Source organism: Hyperolius riggenbachi, chromosome 5 (genome assembly GCF_040937935.1).
Source record: "Hyperolius riggenbachi isolate aHypRig1 chromosome 5, aHypRig1.pri, whole genome shotgun sequence".
Taxonomy (NCBI): Eukaryota; Metazoa; Chordata; class Amphibia; order Anura; family Hyperoliidae; genus Hyperolius; species Hyperolius riggenbachi.
Window position 1 is genome coordinate 350,587,170 of NC_090650.1, and position 21,275 is coordinate 350,608,444.

General features: G+C 46.0%; 1 protein-coding gene across 1 annotated transcript in view; it reads left to right on the forward strand.

The window, feature by feature from the left end:
* Positions 1 to 21,275, forward strand: part of NKAIN3 (sodium/potassium transporting ATPase interacting 3) — a 736,848-nt gene that overhangs the window by 384,263 nt on the left and 331,310 nt on the right. The window contains exon 2 of the mRNA XM_068237437.1: positions 13,340 to 13,477. Within this exon, the coding sequence (XP_068093538.1) occupies positions 13,340 to 13,477 (138 nt within the window). The remainder of the gene's footprint in view (positions 1 to 13,339; positions 13,478 to 21,275) is intronic.

Below are 21,275 nucleotides of genomic sequence, written 5' to 3' on the forward strand. Positions count from 1 at the left end.
TTCCTGGGGGGGGGGGGGGGGTTCATGGTGGAATCTGGGAGTCCCCTTTAAAAAGGAGTCCCCCAGATGCCCACCCCCCCTCCCAGGAGAAATGAGTATAGAGGTACTTGTACCCCTTACCCATTTCCTTTAAGAGTTAAAAGTAAATAAACACACAAACACTTAGAAAAAGTATTTTAATTGAACAAAAAACATAACCACGAAAAAAGTCCTTTAATATTCTTAATTAACCATTAATACTTACCTGTCCCTTTAAATAAATGATCCCTCGAAATAGCCTTGGAAATGTTCTATCAGTTACAATGTAACAAAGTTATTACAATGTGACAACTTTGTTACATTGTAACTACGCCGCACCCAACGTCACTCGCCGCTCAGCCGCCGCATACGCGTCTGCGCTGCACAGACCCGACAGAGCTCTGAGCTATATAGCTCAGAGCTCTCTAAGCATCTTTGAATTTGGGCTCCAAGGAGCCCCATTGGTCCTTAGCAGACCAATGGGGTTCCTTCTGATTTGAAGGAACCCCATTGGTCTGCTAAGGACCAATGGGGCTCCTTGGAGCCCAAATTCAAAGATGCTTAGAGAGCTCTGAGCTATATAGCTCAGAGCTCTGTCGGGTCTGTGCAGCGCAGACGCGTATGCGGCGGCTGAGCGGCGAGTGACGTCGGGTGCGGCGTAGTTACAATGTAACAAAGTTGTTACATTGTAATAACTTTGTTACATTGTAACTGATAGAACATTTCCGAGGCTATTTCGAGGGATCATTTATTTAAAGGGACAGGTAAGTATTAATGGTTAATTAAGAATATTAAAGGACTTTTTTCGTGGTTATGTTTTTTGTTCAATTAAAATACTTTTTCTAAGTGTTTGTGTGTTTATTTACTTTTAACTCTTAAAGGAAATGGGTAAGGGGTACAAGTACCTCTATACTCATTTCTCCTGGGAGGGGGGGGTGGGCATCTGGGGGACCCCTTTTTAAAGGGGACTCCCAGATTCCACCATGAACCCCCCCCAGGAAATCGCGGCCTCCACCTCCACCGCCCATCGGAGGTGGAGAAGAGCCCCTTGTCCTTGGATTGGACAAGGGCTCGGAGGGGGAGGGGAAAGCTTGGCTGCCCCTCCCCTTCCGAGACCCCCCAATCCATGGACCATGCGGGCTGGTATAGTCAGGGTGCGGAGCCCCATGCGGCCGGTGCTCCGCATTCTGGCTATCCCAGCCTGCATGGGGGACAAGGGGTTAAAGAGGTCTGGGAGGGGGGACCCCACGTCGTTTTTTTTTTATATTTCCCACACTCAGAACGAAGTAAGTAAAACTCTTCCCACTTGGGGGAATCTATGAAAATAATACACTATTGTTACCTGTGCAAAAAAAACTGACATTTTCTGCATTTAAAAGACATTTTTGCCCTTGAAAATTAAAAATCGATTTTCTCAAAAACTATAAGGCCTTTTTGAAAAAAAATTGTTCCTCTTATTCCTTCTGATCTCCTTAATATATTCTCCAAATTTGAGGCTCTTGGCATTTAAGGGGGCTTTGCTATTAACCCTTAAAGTCGGTGGCTTTTTTACATTATACGGAGCGTTACGGTTTAACGCGAAATTACGGTAGCGTTTAATGCGAAATTACGGCATGAACAAATACCCATTGTAATGCGGAAATTACGCGAAAATTACGCTAACGCGAAATTTCGCGAAATCCTTCTTCATTACGATTATGTACTTACGGCCATAATCGTAATTACACTAATTACGCGAAATTTCGCAAAATCGTAATTACGTCATTACGCTCATCTCTAAACCTAACCCTTCGGGCAATATTGCTGGATCGAGGCTGTTCACATGCAGGGTGAAACGTACAGCTGAAGGCATGTTCCTTTGCTATGTGGGGTAGCGGAGGGCTGATGGAGCAGCGCCGATATGACAGTACATGGTTGGAGGGGTGAGTGGCGCCAACAAAGATATTGGCTATCACTCCTCAGTGCTAATAGAAGCACCCACACTTGTGACTGCTACAACTTAGGCACATTATATTGACCTGAGGAAGCCGGCCAGTACCCGAGAAATGTGTTGTCTTATGTGCATCAATAAAGAGTATATCTACCTCATGTTGTTTGTTTCCTAGAAGGAGGCAAGACCAAACTACTCCTATTTTCTATTCGTGATTGAGATTATATATTTTTTACAGCCCTTCTTACAGCTTATGTTTAGTATCACATGTCGGGGGCTTTTTTCCCCATACCGTATTATTGGCAGAGGCTTATTATTTTGGCAGAGGCTCGTTATTTTGTTTACAAATTTTACTGCATATTCTGACATAGTTTCCGACACATTCTATACTCTTTCTTACATGTTACAATGGATGAGGCCACACAGAATGTATTGAGTAGCAAACCGTGGCTGATATGTAGAAAAAAAGGGAGTGTTTTTGAGGGTTTGTTTTTTGCAAACAGAATCCAACGTTAGATGTGAACATTCTCATTAATTAACATGTACCGTCATTTCTAAAGTGTTGTGGAAAATACAAAAAACAGATGTGAACATGGTTTTAATGAGTAGATAGAACCACTTCTTGTTTACACTGAGTGTTCTTTTCAAGGATGGAATTGCAAAACAAATGCTAAACTGATGAGAATGGGCTGATAAGGAAGTCATCTCTGTGAATTAAGCCTTATGTTAGCTGCCTGTCCGGATTAATACTGGTGACACGTAAGGAAGAGTTTTTGTGCAGATAAGTTGCTTGGCTCCATGGGCGTAGCAATAACCCCTGCAACCTCTGCCATCGCGGGGGAGGGGGGGACACAAAGGCTTTGGAGGGCCCTTCTCCTCCGTCTCCCCGATCGCAAGTGCTGCCAATTAGCAAAAAAAAAAAACTCCCTCTTCTCTCACAAAAACTGTGTGAAGGAGCATGTGTAATTTTTCCTGCTTCCAGATGCTGCTTCACACCAAAACACTCTCTGCTGCCAGGGCAGTTTCTTGGCCAAAAATACACCCAGGACGAGGGTGTAAAAAGTGCTCCCCCCCTTCCCCCCTGGAGCCAGGTATAGGTGCCCGCAGTATAGGTTAGCCAGGTCTAGTTGCACTCAGTATAGGTAGCCAGCTATAAGTCCCCCCAGTATAGGTAGCCAGCGATAGGTCCCCCAGTATAGGTTAGCCAGTATAGTTGTCTCAGTATAGGTTAGAAAGGCAGGTGTCCCCGCTATAGGTTAGATAGGTAGGTGCCCCCAGTACAGGTTAGCTAGGTGGGTGCCTCCAATGTAGGTAGCCAGAATAGTTGCCCCCAGTATAGGCTAGCTAGGTAGGCACCCCCAGTATAGGTTAGCTAGGTAGGTGCCCGAAGTAAAGGCTAGATAGGTAGGTGCCCCCAGTATAGGTTAGATAGGTACCTGTCCCCAATATAGGTTAGATCGGTAGGTGCCCCCAGTATAGGCTAGATAGGTAGCTGCCCCCAATATATGTTAGATAGGTAGGTGCCTCCAGTATAGGCTAGATAGGTAGGTGCCCCCAGTACAGGTTAGATAGGTAGGTGCCCCACAGTATAAACTGGATAGGTAGGTGCCCCCAGTATAGGCTACATAGGTAGGAGCCCCCAGTACAGGTTAGATAGGTAGCTGCCCACATGAAAAGGTAAAATAAGTAGGTACCTGCAATATAGGTTAGATAGGTAGCTGTCCCCAGTATAGGTTAGATAGGTAGGTACCAGCAATATAGGTTAGATAAGTAGCTGCCCCCAGTATAGGTTAGATAGGTAGGTACCAGCAATATAGGTTAGATAAGGAGCTGCCCCCAGTATAGGTTAGATAGGTAGGTACTCTCAGTATAGGTTAGATAGGTAGCTGCCCCCAGTATAGGTTAGATAAGTAGGTGCCCACAGTATAGGTTAGATAGTTAGGTGCCCCCCAGTATAGGCTAGATAGGTAGGTGCCCCCAGTACAGGTTAGATAGGTAGGTGCCTCCAGTATAAGTTGGATAGGTAGGTGCCCCCAGTATAGGCTAGATAGGTAGGAGCCCCCAGTACAGGTTAGATAGGTAGCTGCCCCCAGTATAGGTTAGGTAGGTAGGTACCTGCAATATAGGTTAGATAAGTAGCTGCCCCCAGTATAGGTTAGATAGGTAGGTACCAGCAATATAGGTTAGATAAGTAGCTGCCCCCAGTATAGGTTAGATTGGGAGGTGCCCCCCAGTATAGGCTAGATAGGTAGGTGTTCCCAGTATAGGATAGATAGGTAGGTACCCCCAGTATAGGTTAAATAGGTAGCTGCCCCCAGTATAGGAAAGATAGGTAGGTTCCCCCCAGTATAGGCTGGATAGGTAGCTGCCCCCAGTATAGGTTATGTAGGTAGGTACCCCCAGTATAGGCTAGATAGGTAGGTGCCCCCAGTACAGGTTAGATAGGTAGCTGCCCCAGTATAGGTTATATAGGTAGGTACCTGCAATATAGGTTAGATAAGTAGCTGCCCCCAGTATAGGCTAGATAGGTAGGTGCCCCCAGTACAGGTTAGATAGGTAGGTGCCTCCAGTATAAGTTGGATAGGTAGGTGCCCCCAGTATAGGCTAGATAGGTAGGAGCCCCCAGTACAGGTTACATAGGTAGCTACCCCCAGTATAGGTTAGATAGTTAGGTACCTGCAATAAAGGTTAGATAGGTAGCTGCCCCAGTATAGGTTAGGTAGGTAGGTACCTGCAATATAGGTTAGATAAGTAGCTGCCCCCAGTATAGGTTAGATAGGTAGGTGCCCCCAGTATAGGCTAGATAGGTAGGTGCCCCAGTATAGGATAGATAGGTAGGTACCCCCAGTATAGGTTAGATAGGTAGCTGCCCCCAGTATAGGTTAGATAGGTAGGTTCCCCCCAGTATAGGCTAGATAGGTAGATGCCCCCCAGTATAGGTTATGTAGGTAGGTACCCCCAGTATAGGCTAGATAGGTAGGTGCCGCCAGTACAGGTTAGATAGGTAGCTGCCCCCAGTATAGGTTAGATAGGTAGGTACCTGCAATATAGGTTAGATAGATAGCTGCCCGCAGTATAGGTTAGATAGTTAGGTACCTGCAATATAGGTTAGATAAGTAGCTGCCCCCAGTATAGGTTAGATAGGTAGGTGCCCCCCAGTATAGGCTAGATAGGTAGCTGCCCCCAGTATAGGTTGGATAGGTAGGTTCCCCCAGTATAGGCTTGATAAGTTCCCCCAGTATAGGCTAGATAGGTAGGTACCCCCAGTATAGGTTAGATAGGTAGGTAACCCCAGTATAGGTTAGATAGTTAGCTGCCCCCAGTATAGGCTAGATAGAAAGGTACCCTCCCCCCCATAATGGAGGGGCGAGTCAGCTGTAGGGAGAGCGGCCCAACCTCTTTCTCCCTTCCTGTCCCGAGGGCGCCCTCCGTGCTCTCCCCTCCGATGCAGAGTAATGCTCAGCAGGAAGCAATGTAGAGCGCAACTCACCTGCCTGCGTTTCAGTCTCCGGTCACTAGCCGCTGGTCTCCTCCTCTGCATAGCCGCTGATACACACTTTACTTCCTGCTAAACAGGAAGTATAGTGTGTATAAGCGGCCATGCAGAGGAGGAGACCAGCGGCTAGTGACCGACGACTGGAACGCAGGCAGGTGAGTTGTGCTCTACATTGCTTCCTGCTGCGCATTACTCTGCATCGGAGTGTGGAGCTCAGAGGGCGGCCCGGGAGAGGAAGGGAAGGAGAGGTCGGGCTACTCTCCCCACAGCTGCGGCTCCCCCTCCATCACCACGCCCCCCCTCCCTCAGCGCTCATGGCGGCCGCATGGGCCGCACGGCCCTAGAAACGGGCCTGTCTGCTGCTCCTGATCACATGGCATACAGGCAAAAAGGGTGTGGGGAAAAAGGGGAGCGTGGTGTAAACGATAAGTGGTAATAGCGTTTATAAAAAATATTGTGTTGTATTTTGTTTACAATAATGTTTTACAAATGAAAAAACATTTAATAATGTGTATGAAATCACAAATTGTGGAAACGATAATCTTCTGTTTTAAAAGTGAAACTTATAATTATGTTTGTTAAAAAGTGATGATATATGTATAATTGTATAATATTGTGAATAACTGTAATGATTTGCCCTGCTGTCTCACAGGCAGACAGCTTTTTGACCATTTTTTAGGTCTGAGTGCTGCAGGTCCCTGGAAAAGAGACCTGTCTTCACTCTGCAAGTTGCAGAGTTACTGATCTGGTGAGGAATTTGCATCCACTTGTCATGCAAATTGCTTAGCTGCTTCCTTTGATGGCTTGCAGTATAAATACCATTTCCTCCCAGAATTCCTTGCTGGTCATAAAGGTTTGATCCTGCTAGACTTGCCTTGAGTCTCAGCCCTCTGCTCATTGTAGGCTATTATTGTTAGCTTAGAGTAGTTACCCCCTGGGAGTGCTCCGTGCATTCCTATTTAGTGCAGTCAGGTTTGTGTTATATTTGTACTGCCTATTCTGTCTTGTCTTGTCCTTGCGATTGCACTGTCGCCAGCGGTTGGCGGTAGTGAATCGTTTTGTCTTTCCGTTGCGATTCTTTTGTCTCCAGTGGCGGCTGACAGAGAATCGCTCTGTCTGTTTGGATCGCACTCGCCCTAGCGTTAGATGCGGTGGATCTCTCTGTATTCTGTCTTGGAGGTTAACCTCAGCTGCGGTTGCTGCTGGTTACTCCTTCTGTCTGTCTTGTTGTGCGGATCGCACTCGCCCTAGCGTTAGAAGCGGTGGATCTCTCTGTATTCTGTCTTGGAGTTTAACCTCAGCTGCGGTTGCTGCTGGTTACTCCTTCTGTCTGTTTTGTTGTATGGATCGCACTCGCTCTTGCGGAAGAGCAGTGGATTCTTTCAGTCCTGTTCCTGTGTACGGATCGGACTAGCTCTTGCGGAAGAGCAGTGGATCCTATCTGACTTATTCCTGTTGTCTGTTTGTCTGGAGCAAACGCTTGCTGTTGCCTGAGGTAAGGCAACCGATTAGCAAGCGTTTCTGTTATTTGTTTGTTTGTGTTTTCTGTGTTCTTTTGTTAGTCAGGGTTGGCGCGTTTTGTCTCTGTTGCGCTTTTCGTGCGGAGAGCGTGCCATTAACGTGTTTTGTTGCTGTTGCGCTTCTCGTGCGGCGACCTCGTTTAGCGAGTGCGTTTGTTATTTTCCTTGGCGTTCTAATTGTTATGGTTTGCTGTGTCTTTCTTACTACACCTATGCTCTGTCTTTACTCAGTCTTGTGTCGATATTAGCAATCGCCATTCTGGCGATTGCTTTCCCACTTGGTCTTCGCTGGTGTGTGTTCACCGTCACCGGGTGGCGACTAGATTGGTGGACATACATACAATCTGTCTCTGTGCTCACTCTCTCTCTCTTTAGGGGCTATCTTGCCCTGTATTACTTCCCCTCGTACAATTCCTATCTGGCATCTGTGGCAGTGCAGACGGTTTCTTCCTCTGCACTCCACAGCTCCATCTGCCGGTGGGAATTCCCCTCTACAGGTGCATTGCACCAAAGCTGGGTTCTGTTATTCAGATGCTTGTGGAGGGTTTCCGCAGTGTCGGCGCACAGCTTGTGCGCTGACCACGGAGATAATTCCTCGATCGTTACAATAACCTTCATTTATCGTTTCTTCATGTAATAAAATCTGAAAACATTGTTTATAACGCTGAAAAAAAATGTAAGTACGTTTGTAAAAACTGTTGTAAAACATTAGTAAATATTACTAACATTTTACTACAACTAAACCTAACCCTACTCTCACACAAAACCCTCCCTGTACCTAACCCTAACCCTTAGACCCCCTCCTGGTGGTGCCTAACCCTAAGACCCCCAGACCCCCATGGTGGTGCCTAACCCTAAGACTCCCCTGGTTGTGCCTAACCCTAAAACCCCCCTGGTGATAACTAACCCTAAGACTCCCCTGGTGGTGCCTAACCCTAAGACCCACCTGGTGGTGCCTAACCCTAAGACCACCCTGGTGGTGCCTAACCCTAAATCTCCCCTGGTGTTGCCCAGCCCTAAGACCCCCCCTAGTGGTGCCTAACCCTAAGACCCCCCCCCCCCCCCCCCTGGTGGTGCCTAACCCTAAGACCTCCCTGGTGGTGCCTAACTCTAAGACCTCACTGGTGGTGCCTAACCCTAAAACCCTCCTGGCGGTGCCTAAACCTAAAAACTCCCTTAGTGATCGCTTTATTGTGTGGACAATAATGTTTTACAAATAGTGACTGTATATATATTACAATTTACGTATTGATCATTTTATGATGTGAATAATAATGTTTTACGAACAGTAAGGGATAAGATTTAGAATAATGTTTTAGTTAAATACGATAAATATGTTTAGTATTTTTGTAAACATTGTTTGTCACGGGAGCATTTTGTGAACTTAAATCATCACAGGCGCAGTTTAGAAACAAGCATGCAGCTAATCTTGTCAGATCTGACAAAAATGTCAGAAACACCTGATCTGCTATATGCTTGTTCAGGGTCTAGGGCAAAAAGTATTGAAAGCATAGGATCAGCATTATACACCTGGCTACATATTCTGGGGACAACTATACTTATGGCTATTTATACTGAGGACACATATAGACCTGGCTACCTATGCTGGGGGTACCTATTTCGGGGGAACTGCTGTCAGATTATCTGCATTTTTGGGGAACCGCTGTTTTGTTAACAGATTAAGTGTATTTTGGTGAACTGCTGCCAGATTATGTGTATGTTAGGGGAACGGCTGCTGCCAGATTACGCGCATTTTGGGGAACTGCTGCCAGATTGTGTTTGTTTAGGGGACCACTGCTGCCAGATTACATGTATTTTGGGTGTTATGTGTATTTTGGGTGATCCGCTGCCAGGTTTCACGTATTTTGGGGAACTGCTTCCAGATTATGTGTATGTTGGGGGAACTGCTACTGCCACATTGTCTATTTTGGGGGAACCACTGCCATATTATCTGTATTTTGGAGGAACTTCTACCAGATTATGTGTCTTTTTGGTGAAATGCTGTCAGATTACATCTATTTTTGGGGGATACACTACGGCAGAGCTCAAACTTCCCCGGCAGACCTTTTACATCACCGCTAAGGTCATGTATATTTGGCCCCACCCATGACCACGCCCACATTATGCCTGACCACGCCCATTTTTTGTTTGTTTTAAAGGTGAGTCCACTCACCCCTTTACTAGGACTAGACCCCTGACCAGTTGCTTGGCAGTCTGATCTCTTTGGCTGCAACAGTGGCTGAATCACACACCTGAAAAAAGCATGCAGCGAATCCAGTCTGACTTCAGTCAGAGCACCTGATCTGCATGCTTGTTCTGGGGCTGTGGCTTAAAGTATTAGAGACACAGGATCAGCAGGAGAGTCAGGCAACTGGTATTATTTTATTCTTTATTTCCAAGAAAGGAAAATGTGTATGCAAAGGAGTTGTATGTATATATATATATATATATATATATATATATATATATATATATATATATATATATACATATATATACATATATATATATATATATATATATATATATATATATATTGAAAGGGAGTTACCGGTAAGTTCACGGGCGTAGGGCCCGAGGTCGCAGCGGTCGCACCCGCGACTGGGCCCGGCTCCTGCAGCCTGAGGGGAGGGGCCCGGGGCCCCCGTCTGTGCATGTGTTTATACTGGCGGCGGCACTTAATTAACCTGGCTGGCTGGCTCCGGCGGGCTCCATTTGCGGCTCAAGGACACACAGTGCGTGCAGACACATCCACGCACTGTCTGCCTGCCTGGTCTCCCCACCCTCGCTCTCAGTCTCCTCAGACAGCAGCGGCCACTTCAGTGTGTGTGACTGCTATACGTCACACACACACAAGTCACGCTGCCTGGGCTGGCTCTGATCTCGTCATCTCCTCTCTGCAGCTGCTGTCACTCACTCCATCCTGATCTTCCGGACCGCCCCCTCCATGCTCCAGTTGGCCCTTCACTGATCTCTGGCTGGCCTGGCTCCTCCCATATCCCTCGAGTGAGCTGCAGGTTCAGCCAGAGTCAGTGTGGGAAAGTCGTGTTTGTCGCCTGCAATTCTGATGGACTGCTGCCATAGACAGTCAGTGGGGAGGTCGAGGAGTCCGGAGCTTTGTAAGTCCAGGCTGCATTGCCTCTCCTACTGTGTCCCTGTCTCTCTCCCTAGTCCCTATGGCTGTCTCCCCCCCCCCCCCTTGTCCCTGTCTCTCTCCTTATGGCTGTCTCCCCCCCCCCCCTGTGTCCCTGTCTCTCCCTATGGCTGTCTCCCCCCCCCCCTGTGTCCCTGTCTCTCCCTATGGCTGTCTCCCCCCCCCCCCCGTTTCCCTGTCTCTCCCTATGGCTGTCTCCCCCCCCCTGTGTCCCTGTCTCTCTCCCTATGGCTGTCTCCTCCCCCCCCCCCGTGTCCAGTCTCTCCCTATGGCTGTCTCCCCCCCTGTGTCCCTGTCTCTCCCTATGGCTCCCCCTACCCCCCCGTGTCCCTGTCTCTCTACCTATGGCTGTGTCCCTGTCTCTCCCTATGGCTGTCTCCCCCACTGTGTCCCTGTCTCTCTCCCTATGGCTGTCTTCCCCCCCACCCCCCACCCCCCTGTGTCCCTGTCTCTCCCTATGGCTGGCTCCCCCCCTGTGTCCCTGTCTCTCCCTATGGCTGTCTTCCCCCCGTGTCCCTGTCTATCCCTATGGCTGTCTCCCCCCCTGTGTCCCTTTCTCTCTCCCTGTGGCTGTCACCCTACCTGTGTCTCTCCCTGTGGCTGTCTCTCTCCTTGTGTCCTCGTCTCTCTCCCTGTGTCCCAGGTCTCTCTGTCTCTCCCAGTGTCCCTGTCTCTCTCCTTAGCGGTCTCTCTCCTAGTGTCCCTATGTCTCTCCCTGAGGCTGTCTCTCTCCTTGTGTCCCTGTGTCTCTCCCTGTGTCCTGGTCTCTCTCACGGTTTCCCTGTGTCTCTCCCTGTGGATGTCTCTCTTCCTGAGTCCCTGTCTCTCTCTCTGTGGCTGTCTCTCTCCCTGTGTCCCTGTCTCCCTCTGTCCCTGTCTCTCCCTGTCCTCGTCTCTCTCCCTGTGTCCCTGTCTCTTTCCCTGTGTCTCTCCTGTGTCCCTGTCTCTCTCTGTGTCCCTGTCTCTCTCCCTGGCTATCTATACTGAGGCACCTATCCCTGGCTATCTATACTGTGGCACCCATCCCTGGCTATCTATACTGTGGCACCTATCCCTGGCTATCTATACTGGAGGCACCTATTCTTGGCTACCTATACTGAGGCACCTACTCTTGGCTACCTATACTGAGGCACCTATTCCTGACTACCTATACTGGGGCACCTATTCCTGGCAGCACCTATTATTATTATTATTTAGTATTTATAGAACACCAACATCTTTCTCAGCGCTGTACAGAGTATATTGTCTTGTCACTAACTGACCCTCACAGGAACTCACAATCTAATCCCTACCTGGCTACCTATACTGGGAGCACCTATTCCAGGGTTACCTATACTGGAACACCGACACCTGGCTACCTATACCCTAGGTACCTATACCTGGCTATTTAATGTAGGGGGGGGGGGCCCAGGTCCAAATTCTGCATCGGGGCCCTGAGGTTTGTAGCTACGCCACTGGGTAAGTTGTGATATTGCAATATATTCCACATTGTTACAACCAGCCTTGTTAGGTTACTAATGCCACTGCCTTTAGTGTGTTGTCAATGTCATCAACAGCCTGTTTTTTTTCACCACTCATTTTCTTTTCTTTTCAATAATGCTTTTGATCTCAGAGGCACAGTTTTCATTTTGACTGATTAAGCATCTCATTATAAGGAAAGCAATGAGTCTTAGCAAATGATACATTAGCACTACAGAGCATAATTAACATTTACCGTGTCCCTATATTATGGCATGCTGACTTTCATGCTGCTGGGTAATGCTATATTTTCATTCTACACACTCTCTGGTGATCAGAGTGATTTGTATGGATAAAACTACAATAAAAGGAAAAAAGGTATAATTTGTTTTCTGTATAACTTGTCTGGATGAATGGGTGAATGTGGCTGGTATCACAAAAAGCACTTTGTCTTGAGATAAAACACTCTTCTCAACTCAACAAAAGTCATTGTAATAAAACAAAAAACAGAATAAAAGAAAAAAATAAATGAGAGCTAAAAAAAAAGTGGTCTTTTATGCTGTCATGATATGTAAGGGCCGGTTCTGAGGGTTTTTTTTAATATGCTTTTGGGGGGAAAACCGCTTGGCTAATGTTGGTCAATGGGCTGGTGCACACCAGAGCAGCTCGTTTTTCGCCCAAATGCAAACTCGGCTTCTGCAGTATTTTTGAGATTTCTGAGGCGTTTCTGCCTCAAATGTTAAAGTATAGCAAAGTGGAAAACTGCTATGAAAAACGTTAGATCAGAGCAGTTTTCCAAGCGTTTTTGTTACAGTAACTGTTCAGATACAGCTGTACTGTAACAAAATAAAAAAACGCTACTCAAAAACAGGGACGGATCTAGGGGGGGGGGGGGGGGGGGGGGGGGGGCAAGCAGGTATCTTGCCCCAGGCGCAGTTTGTTGAATTCTTAAAAAGGCGGCAAAATGAATGGCAGTTTAGGCGCCAAAACCTGACCTTTAGGCGCCAAAACCTGACCTTGCCCCAGGCACAACTTGGTCTTGATCCGTCCCTGCTCAAAAACGCTCCCAAAAAAACTAGGCATGTTTAGAAAATGTCTCTACACATGCAAGAATCTCTCTGAAAAACCTTTTCAAAAACTGCTAGCGTTTGCGGATCCGCTAGCGGTATTTGGTGTGCCCCAGTCCTTAGTGTGCACCCTTCTATCTGTTTTTTTTAGCTTTAAACCATAGATGGGTTAAACTAGAACTCAAAGTGTCCCTTTAGGCCTCTTTCACAGTGCGACATTAAAGTCGCACGTTAATAAATGTTTCAACGCAGACTAACGCACTGCCATACTAAGTCTGTGCGACATTCACAGTGCACACATGTTTGTGTGCAACATGTAGCGTTATTAGAAAGTGCTGCATGCTGTGCGTTAAACACGTTATTAGCTGCGTTGGACTGTTTGCACATGCTCAGTAATGACTTGGAAGCATACTTTTCATTGCCTGTATGCCTACTGTATGCGACAATAACGGGGTATGACGTTGCGGTGTGACTTTTTTGGAGCGTTGCATTGTAATTTGCATAGCGACTTTAACGTCGCATCAAAATGCAACGTCCTACTGTGAAAGAGGCCTTACTGTACAATAGAATAAAAGATACCGGTATCTGTATTTTTTCCTCTTATCATTTTAATCAGAACATAAACCTTTTTTTCTTCAAATATTTTCTTATTTTCATATATTTCAGTGAGTAAATACTATTTATTTATTTTTACAGTTGGCAGCGTTGGAAAGACAGATATTCGATTTTCTTGGATACCAGTGGGCGCCCATCCTCGGAAATTTTCTTCACATAATTGTTGTAATTTTAGGATTATTTGGTACCTTACAGTACAGACCGCGATACATAGTGGTGGTAAGTTAATTCATTTTCCTCTCGTTTTTACACGTTGTTCTTTTGAAATGCATCTTTGTGACTCAAGTAATGATTATAGATTTAGGATGATGATGCTCAAGATGTTCAAAATAACTGTAGCTGCTTAAATTGAAAAATCTATAGGAAACATTTCAAATTGAAAAATCTATAGGAAACATTTTTTTTTCATATACAGTAGCTGCAGGGGCTCACGTACAAGTACTTATGCAAAGAAGAAATAAAAAAAAACAATTGTAATATATTAATAATAGAGATCATTTATGTTTTTATTAATGCATTGGTGGGTTCCATAAGCAGTGTATGCAGGAGGCTGGCTATAATTCCCCTTAAAGCAAACCTGAAGCGGAAAAAAACATCCTTAATGAATTGTATGTGTAGTACGGATAATGAATAGAACGTTAATAGCAAAGAAAAGTTTCTCATATTTTGAGGGGTTTTTTTTACCATTGCATCATACTGTCACAGTTGCAGTTTTAGACCACTCTCAACAGAAATAATGACCCTTTGAACTTTGCTGCAGTAAAACCTTCTCTCAAATTGTCACTCTGTTTCTTGGCTGTTTAAAGGACAACTGAAGTGAGAGGTATATAGAGGTTGCCATATTTATTTCCTTTTAAACAATAACAGTTAACTGACAGCCCTGCTTATCTATTTGGCTGCAGTAGTGTCTGAATAACACCAGAAAGAAGCATGCAGCTAATCGTGTCAGATCTGACAATAATATCAGAAACACCTGATCTGCAGATGCTTGTTCAGGGTCTGTGGGTAAAAGTATTAGAGGCAGAAGATCAGCAGGAAAGCCAGGCAACTGGTGTTGCTTAAAATGATATAAATATTGCAGCCTCTATATTCCTCTCATTTCAGTTGTCCTTTAAGTGCTTCAGAAAACAGGACTGTATTTAACCCAGCGGGTTGAATAGCTCAGAGAAGCTCTTTTGCATAGATAAAAACTGAAGTTTTTTTTAACTCTTTCTGTACTGAAAAACAATATGAGATGCTCTACTCTACTCTATTCTACTCTCTACTTTGCTGCTCATGTTCTATTTCTTGGCTGTACTACACATACAATTCCTTGTCTCATTATTAGAAATTTGGTGATGATAGCATGTAAAGGGACTTTGCTAACCGCTAAAGTCGGCAAAATACTTGCTGCTGTTTTCAGAGCACAGAGAGAGTGTGCAAAGTACATACAACTGCATATTAGATCCAATCCAACATACAAAGTACAATTCCTGGGAAAACCAATGTTGAAAACGAAAGAATGTGGTTTTTAAATACCGGCGTATAAGACGACTGGGCGTATAAGACGACACCCCAACTTTTCCAGTTAAAATATAGAGTTTCGGATATACTCGCCGTATTAGACTACCCCTTTTTCAACACACACCAAATAAAAAAGAAAAATCACAAATTGGTGCTATGCGTGAACACATACTGGTGCTGTACTGTATGTAGTACCCAGTATATAACAGTATATAGGCGATTGACTGGTTGGATTGGTCAACTCTCCCTCTCCCTAAGTGGATTGGTCAGCTCTCCTTGTCTCCCTGTTTATCAGAGCGGTATGGAAGTATAGATCACGCTGTGCCCATATAACACGCCTCTTTCACCAGTCTGGGCCACCCTTGTATCCTATTTACCTCTTTCTCTGCCTCTCAGATCTCACACATGTGCGCCTGCGCCACTTCTACAGTCCTCAGCAGTGAGATCTGAGAGGCGGTAACCGGACAGGGTGTATCCCCCGGCATCAATGATATCTGGCGTATAAGACGACCCCTGACTTTTCAGAAGATTTTCAAGGGTTAAAAAGTAGTGATGTGAGGAGGAGGCACACCTTCTTAGCTGTGGGACGTGCCACGGCGATCCAGTGACCAGCCCGATAATTCACAGTGAAGCAGAGAAGCCGGCACCATCCACGTAATTTATATGCTCTTTTATTTAAATATCATAAATACAGACTGGCTTGAGAAAGGGGCATGCCCCCGAAATGTCGCACTTGGTGTGACAGTCTGTATTTATGATATTTAAATAAAAGAGCATATAAATTACGTGGATGGTGCCGGCTTCTCTACTTCATAAGGGTTAAAAAGTAGTCTTATATGCCAGAATATACTGTATTTGTATTATCTGTACACTTAGGGCCCTTTTACACTTAATCAGTTGGTGTGCATTAGTGTGCTTTAGTGTGCATTTTTTCCATAGCAGTTCATTGTGAAAAACATTTCAGTTAAAACGTGATAAGTGTGAAAGGTGCCATAGGAAAACATGGGCATTACTTTGAAAATCAGTTTTCTTTCAGTTATAACGGAGAGCAACTGATTAACCTTCCTGGCGGTAAGCCCGAGCTGAGCTCGGGCTATGCCGCCGGAAGGCACCGCTCAGGCCCCGCTGGGCCGATTTGCATAATTTTTTTTTTGCTGCACGCAGCTAGCACTTTGCTAGCTGCGTGCAGTGCCCGATCGCCGCCGCTACCCGCTGATCCGCCGCTATCCATCACGCCGCAGCCGCCCCCCCCAGACCCCGTGCGCTGCCTGGCCAATCAGTGCCAGGCAGCTCTATGGGGTGGATCGGAATCCCCTTTGACGTCACGACGTCGATGACGTCTGTGACGTCATCCCGCCCTGTCGCCATGGCGACGGGGGAAGCCCTCCAGGAGATCCCGTTCTTTGAACGGGATCTCCTGATCGCCGATCGCCGGAGGTGATCGGAGGGGCTGGGGGGATGCCGCTGAGCAGCGGCTATCATGTAGCGAGACTTTGTCTCGCTACATGAAAAAAAAAAAAAAAGATTTGCTGCCCCCTGGTAGTGTTGGGCGAACAGTGTTCGCCACTGTTCGGGTTCTGCAGAACATCACCCTGTTCGGGTGATGTTCGAGTTCGGCCGAACACCTGACGGTGCTCGGCCAAACCGTTCGGCCATATGGCCGAACTAAGAGCGCATGGCCGAACGTTCCCCGAACGTTCGGCTAGCGCTGTGATTGGCCGAACGGGTCACGTGGTTCGGACCCGAACGCGCTCTGATTGGCCGAACGGTCACGTGGTTCGGGTAAATAAATACCCGAACCACGTCATATCTCCGCCATTTGTCTGTGGGTTTAGCTTTGGGTAGGCAGGCAGGGTAGTTCGCGCTCCAGCCACGCTAGCCAGGGTCCCCCCTGTCATTGTGTCACTGCTGGGAACAGTAGTACACCGCTTGCTCAGCCACACTATATAGCATTCTGTTTACTGCCACTCTGTGTACCTCGCTCAGCCACACTATATAGCATTCTGTTTACTGCCACTCTGTGTCTGCTGGGAATAGTAGTACACCGCTTGCTCAGCCACACTATATAGCATTCTGTTTACTGTTCTGTGTCTGCTGGGAATAGTGGTACACCGCTCGCTCAGCCACACTATATAGCATTCTGTTTACTGTTCTGTGTCTGCTGGGAATAGTGGTACACCGCTCGCTCAGCCACACTATATAGCATTCTGTTCACTGTTCTGTGTCTGCTGGGAATAGTGGTACACCGCTCGCTCAGCCACACTATATAGCATTCTGTTCACTGTTCTGTGTCTGCTGGGAATAGTGGTACACCGCTCGCTCAGCCACACTATATAGCATTCTGTTTACTGTTCTGTGTCTGCTGGGAATAGTGGTACACCGCTCGCTCAGCCACACTATATAGCATTCTGTTTACTGTTCTGTGTCTGCTGGGAATAGTGGTACACCGCTCGCTCAGCCACACTATATAGCATTCTGTTTACTGTTCTGTGTCTGCTGGGAACAGTAGTACACCGCTCGCTCAGCCAGAGTATATAGCATTGTGTTTACTGCCACTCTGTGTACACCGCTCAGCCAGACTATATACCATTGTTTACTGACACTCTGTGTACACCGCTCAGCCAGACTATATACCATTGTTTACTGACACTCTGTGTACACCGCTCAGCCAGACTATATGCCATTGTTTACTGCCACTCTGATTCTGCTGGGAACAGTAGTACACCGCTCGCTCAGCCAGACTATATAGCATTGTGTTTACTGCCACTCTGTGTACACCGCTCAGCCAGACTATATACCATTGTTTACTGACACTCTGTGTACACCGCTCAGCCAGACTATATACCATTGTTTACTGAAACTCTGTGTACACCGCTCAGCCAGACTATATAGCATTGTGTTTACTTCCACTCTTTGTCTGCTGGGCCTGGGAACAGTAGTACACCGCTCACCCGCCTCTGTATAGCATTGTGCTCTGTGTCGCTGCTGGGAATAGTGGTACTGTATAGCATTTCTGTGCTGCCACTGTACTGCTGCCAGTCAGCGTGTACTGTAAGGATAAGTGAAATGAGGAAGAAATCCGGTGAAAGAGGAAGGGGCAAGGGAAGAGGTGTTTCCCCTGACGGTTCACGTACAGGCCACAGGGGAGCACCCACTCATGCAAGGCCTGGGTTGTTGTGTCTCACAAAGCGTGGCCTTCTCCTCCTGCGCCTCCTCCTGTTCCATCACGTCTGCTGCTGCTGGGTTAGCGTTGCCGGTCCTTGTTTATGGAACCTCTTATCTTTATTACATTTATGACTGCATGGCGGTACAAAGCATGCTATCCGCACGCTTCTTGCCCTCATGCAAGGCCGGGGTTGTTGTGTCTCACAAAGCGTGGCCTTCTCCTCCTGCGCCTCCTCCTGTTCCATCACGTGTGCTGCTGCTGGGTTAGCGTTACCGGTCCCTTTTCCTGGAACCTCTTATATGTATTACATTTATGACTGCATGCCGACAAAAAGCATGTTACCTGTGCAAAGAAAACAGACATTTCCCGCATTTAAAAGACAGTTTTCCCTTTGAAACTTTAAAATCGATTTTCTCAAAAACTATAAGCTCTTTTTGCTAATTTTTTTTTCCTCTTGTACCCACTCCCAAGGTGCACATACCCTGTAAATTTGGGGTATGTAGCATGTAAGGAGGCTTTACAAACCACAAAAGTTCGGGTCCCCATTGACTTCCATTATGTTCGGAGTTCGGGTCGAACACCCGAACATCGCGGCCATGTTCGGCCTGTTCGGCCCGAACCCGAACATCTAGATGTTCGCCCAACACTACCCCCTGGCGATTTTTTAGCAAACCGCCAGGATGGTTAAGTGTAAAAAGGCCCTTATCGTATCAAGAGTTAAATATACAGTCTATATGCAAAGCTCTTAGCAAAGCGCTGTTTAGGTCTTTAAATATAACCCATCTCCCAGCTGCTAGGAAGACACTCAGTATGGAAACTAGCTTAGCCATAATAGCAGATAAGCATAATGATTACATGAGGGTCCCCGCCCCCATCACTGATAGCTATGGCTTGGTGAGAAGTGGCCACACGCTGCTACAAATTTCAGTATAAACCTTCCACATGTGTTTGAATGTTGGAAGCATGGAGACTCTACAAACTGTATTTCTTCCACAGTAGGGGGCTCTAAGGAAATAGCATCATACATGAAAATACCAAGTTTTCTACCCAGACTTGCCTCAGACGTAAGAGCTACTTCCTTTTTTATTGCAGGGAGGCCATTAACATTTCCTATAATTTGATGCCCCCATTTCAGGTACCAGATTGATGTTAGCAGCATAAGGTTCTGGGCAGGGACGGATTTATGGAAAGGCCCCTAAAACCCGGGCCTTGGGCAACAGCTGGCCAAGGGGCTGCTGGACATGGAAGAGGGATTGCTGCATATGGCTGCAAATGGAATACAGAGGTTGCAATTAAGGAGCAACTCATGGAAAAAGGGAGCTGCTGCCTAAGGGACCTGTATAGAACTGAATAAGGCTGCTGTACATGAATGTTAGACATGGAAATGCAAAGAAAGAACACCGAGAGCCTAATATAGTGTAGTAGGTACTGTTTTTTGGTAAATGATCAAGAGTAAGAAAATTATACTCACAAACCAGGGCTACCTCCTAGGCAACCACTGTACTTGCAGGTGAGAAGATTAGACCTGTCCTCACTCAGGATTAAGAATTTGCTCTCTGTAGATCGGAAAAGAAGGGGGTATATCACTCCTCCACCAGGGGTGGACACAATTTTTTGCATAAGGTAAACAGAGGCGCCAAAATAATAAAATAGACTAAAATTATTAAAAATTGCTTGGAAGGCTTTGGTGGACTTATCTCCTAAAAGCAGACACAACAACTGTAAGTTTCACAATGACATTAATTTATTGACATACTTCCCAACGTGTTGCAATGCTTTTCGCAGGTATGACCTGCTTTATCAGGCAATAAACAGGGGTATACAACAGTGAGTGTTTCAAGATGCACCAGGCGCCTCTGTTAGACATGGAAGAGGAGACTGCACAACGGATAGCAGGAGGTTGCTGCTCATAGGAAGGGAAGCTGCAAGAAAGTGGGCCTAGGGGAGGAAAAAGTATAAATCCAGCCTTGCTTCTGGTTAGTGGATTGGAGGCCAAGCTATGTGGTTCCTGATCATGTGATCACTGTATCTGGCCAATCAGTTTTGATTACAGGAAAGCCTGTCGGTATGGCAAATTCTTGCTGCTGCTCAGGACATTGTAGTTCTTTCTCTTTCCCTCCCTTCAGTATCTTACAGTTGTGAAAAAAGAAAGAGATACACTATGTAGAGTGATTATAGTATTAAATTAAGAAATCAGTCCTGCAAACAGTAATTAAATTGTGTGCCCTCCAGCAATGATTCCATTCGTTTTATAGGTCAATATGTTTAGATTTATAGAGCAGATTAGGTTAATCAGGTTAATTAAGTGACTCGTTAATACTATTTATTACATAGTTAATTTAGATTTTCTTTTTGTGCACACTGTGTGAAAATTGGACTACACTAAAAGTACATCAAAAAAAGAAACATCAGTTCTACACATTTTAAAAAAAGTTTTAAATGGGGATGCCACAATAAGACTGACTCTTGTAATCCTGTTCTAACCTCCCCTGGAGTTCATGAAATTGGAAATTGGGGAACAGATATTCATTGAGATCTGGGAGCCAGCTGGGGAGAGTGCACAGGCCTCCAGGGTTTGGAGCGGCAGGCAGAGCCCCATTCACGGATGGACAAGCCTAAGAGGCACAGAGCCATTTTCATCCTTGGCCACTCTTTTCTTTAAACAGGGTTATTTGGAAGAAATCTGCATTTGTTAATAGGGCTAAACTTACTAATCTAACTGTGTCACATGTAGATTCCTCTCTGCTAGGGAGCAAATACCTAAGAACACAACCTCAACATCCTCGTCTCATTTTGGTAACTGAACAGTTGGGGGGAAGGGAAGAGCATGTTCTCAGGAATTTCATCCTATAGGGTAAGCTACACAGGAGTGATTGCCAGGTTAGTTGTTGTTATCAGAGACCCTCAATATTAAAACACTTACCTGGTTACTGTAACCTAGGTAGCCCCCAATATCAGCCAGTAGTCATAGCAGCCCCTGATGAGTGCGCATGCACGAAACGCGTAGGGTGGAGCTACAGGCGTACAGAGCTGGCGTGGAGGACATTGTTTTTTGCTTGTATTTATCCGGATCATGTGAGTGCACTGATTTTAATTTTTTAAAATTAAAGTACGTTTTTACTGTGAGGCTCTTCAGTTCATCAGGTAATAAGAGCAAATGATGCGATAAGGATCCATCTGCAGACAAGACGTTTTTGAAGTGATATGAAAATATGAAAAGCGCTTATGCTGTCTTATAATTTGGATAGCATTTTGAATAGGTGAGAGTCCATGTGTGATGGTGCTGGGATATCTGGGAGTGTCACTTATTGATGAGGGGAAAAAACACCTGTCTGTTCGGTGACACTA